The following is a 2,215-nucleotide window of genomic DNA, read 5'->3' as shown; positions in this document are numbered from 1 at the left end:
TTTATTTTTTTTCAATTTGAGTAAACTTCACACTAGCGATTTTTTTTTATAGTCTTTTTTTTTTTATTGACAACTAAAATGGATTTTTATGTAACTCTTGGACTTGCAGTTTAATTTATTATTATACTAGATTGTTTAAATTGAGTAGTTAATTCTTTTTAGGATAAAATAAAATTCTTGCTTATGGATATTCAAATTCATATTGAACTTTGTTAGGATGTGGAGATATTATGATATTGATATTATGCATCTAAGTTGAACTTTGAGTTGTTTTTGTATAAAAGATTTTCTCACGATAGTGTGATTGAGTTTATGAAAGTATAAAAAGACTTGTTAGTGTAGACATTTGTATTGAAATTATGTGTCCACATGGATGAGACTGCATCCACAATGGTGTGGAATAAGGCTCGCTGATAAAAATTTAATTCATAGGAATGTGGTTGAATTTATAAAGGTGTGAAAACCTCACTGATATAGATATTTGTCTTAAAGTCTAGTCCATAGAAATACAGTTGAACCTACAATGTGAAAGACAATTGAAATAAACATTCACTTAAAAGGGTGTGTCTATAAACATAGGAACTAATGCATGTAGTACTATTTCCCCTTGAGAAAGCTCCTACAAATCATTTTCCAGCACTCCTTGTCTGGCTCAGCATACTCAAAGCGACACTTCAAATCTTCTGCTAATCCTTTCTGTATCATAACCATAAGTATGATTCACTCATACATTCGAAGAATACAAAAATAAAAAAACTGTGAAATGGTACTTAATAATAGTGCAATGTTACCTCTATGACATTCATGTTGAGAAGGCGATCAATGAGATTAAACAGTATATCTCTGGTGAACTCAGGATGACCCTGAATTCCAAGAATGTGGTCTGCAATTGCAAACATTTCCACCCCAGTTTTTTCTGAAGATGCAATCACTTCTGCACCCACAGGAACCTCATAAACCTCATCTTGGTGCACCTCTATGATCGAAAGGAATGATGACATTTCATGATCATCTAGGTAGCTATAAGATCCAGCTAGATCTTTCATGAAATGCACTTCTCTGAACCCAATATCCCACCCTGTGTTCGATTTCCCTACCCTTCCACCCAAAGCCCTGCATAGTACCTATAAGATCAAGGTCAATCACAAAATTATACAAGTCCAAATTGAAACCCAGATAAAACATTTGAAGGATTCAAAATTTAATTTGTATGTATTATCATAAGTTATCTCAGAGAATAAAAGAAAATCATAGTTTCTAGGATTGTTAAGATAATTACTGCAAAATGAACAAACTGTGAAAGTTTCTAATTTGATGACCCTTTAAACTAAAGTCTATACATTTGTTGAAATTGTGAAGTGAACAACACATATACCTGATGACCAAAGCAAATGCCAAGGAGCTTCTTCTCCATAGCATCAATGATTCGTACCATGAAACAAAGTTTAAGGATCCAGTAATCATTTCCATAAGCATCACTGGGGCTACCAGTGATCACAAATCCATCATATTTATGCAGATTATTGAATTCAGGAAAATTCCCCTCATAGACTCTGAACAAATCCCATTTATCTCCCTCTTGCCCAAAGGCTTCTACATAGAGGTTGTAGTAGCCACCATACACTTTCTCCACATAGTCAGAATCATGCGCTGCTTGCAGCACAGCATATCTTCTACTTTCCCCATCAATTACCATCTTCAAGCTAGCTGAAATGAAGAGCTGAGTTTGCAAAATGAGTTGTGTTGTGGTTGTGAAATCTAAAAAAGAGAGAGAAACCAGATTGTTGTTGTTGGGTGGTTGAGTAAAAGGTGTTATATAGATGGCAATTCCTTTGTACATGATCTAAATGTATAACTTGTTTTTGGAGTCTCTCTAACTAAGACCAGACATATTCATGGACCAATGTCGGAAGAAGTTTATACTATGGTGACCACTTGTGACACATGCAAAACATGGACAACACCATGGTTGATTTATTGGGGTGGTCGAGTGTTTAAAATACAAAACACCTTTTGTAAATTATGCAAATCATCCATAATTAAATTGATTCTATATCTTTCAACTTTTTTAATGCATACTATTAAACAAAGATTCAAAAATTCATATTTTTATAATTTTTTACCACCAATAGCATAGATCATATATAGTGAACATAAATTTGTGGAAGTAGAAATGGGAAGATGGTGATTTGATATGATGGACAAAGGGAAACCA

The 2,215-nt window shown here is 33.5% G+C and overlaps 1 protein-coding gene across 1 annotated transcript; it reads right to left on the bottom strand.

The window, feature by feature from the left end:
- Nucleotides 1–411: 411 nt before the first annotated feature.
- Nucleotides 412–1,926, bottom strand: LOC137805904 (gamma-glutamyl peptidase 3). Its single transcript, XM_068605786.2, has 3 exons — nt 1,376–1,926; nt 792–1,124; nt 412–696 (listed from the first exon to the last, which is right to left on the bottom strand). The coding sequence occupies exons 1-3, from the start codon at nt 1,838–1,840 to the stop codon at nt 598–600; spliced, it is 897 nt and encodes a 298-aa protein (XP_068461887.1). The 5' UTR covers nt 1,841–1,926; the 3' UTR covers nt 412–597.
- Nucleotides 1,927–2,215: the final 289 nt, after the last annotated feature.

The sequence above is a fragment of the Phaseolus vulgaris genome, chromosome 3, assembly GCF_051622355.1.
Source record: "Phaseolus vulgaris cultivar YP4 chromosome 3, ASM5162235v1, whole genome shotgun sequence".
Taxonomy (NCBI): domain Eukaryota; kingdom Viridiplantae; phylum Streptophyta; class Magnoliopsida; order Fabales; family Fabaceae; genus Phaseolus; species Phaseolus vulgaris.
The sequence above is the reverse complement of the archived record's forward strand: the minus strand, read 5'-3'. Positions and strand labels throughout refer to the sequence as shown.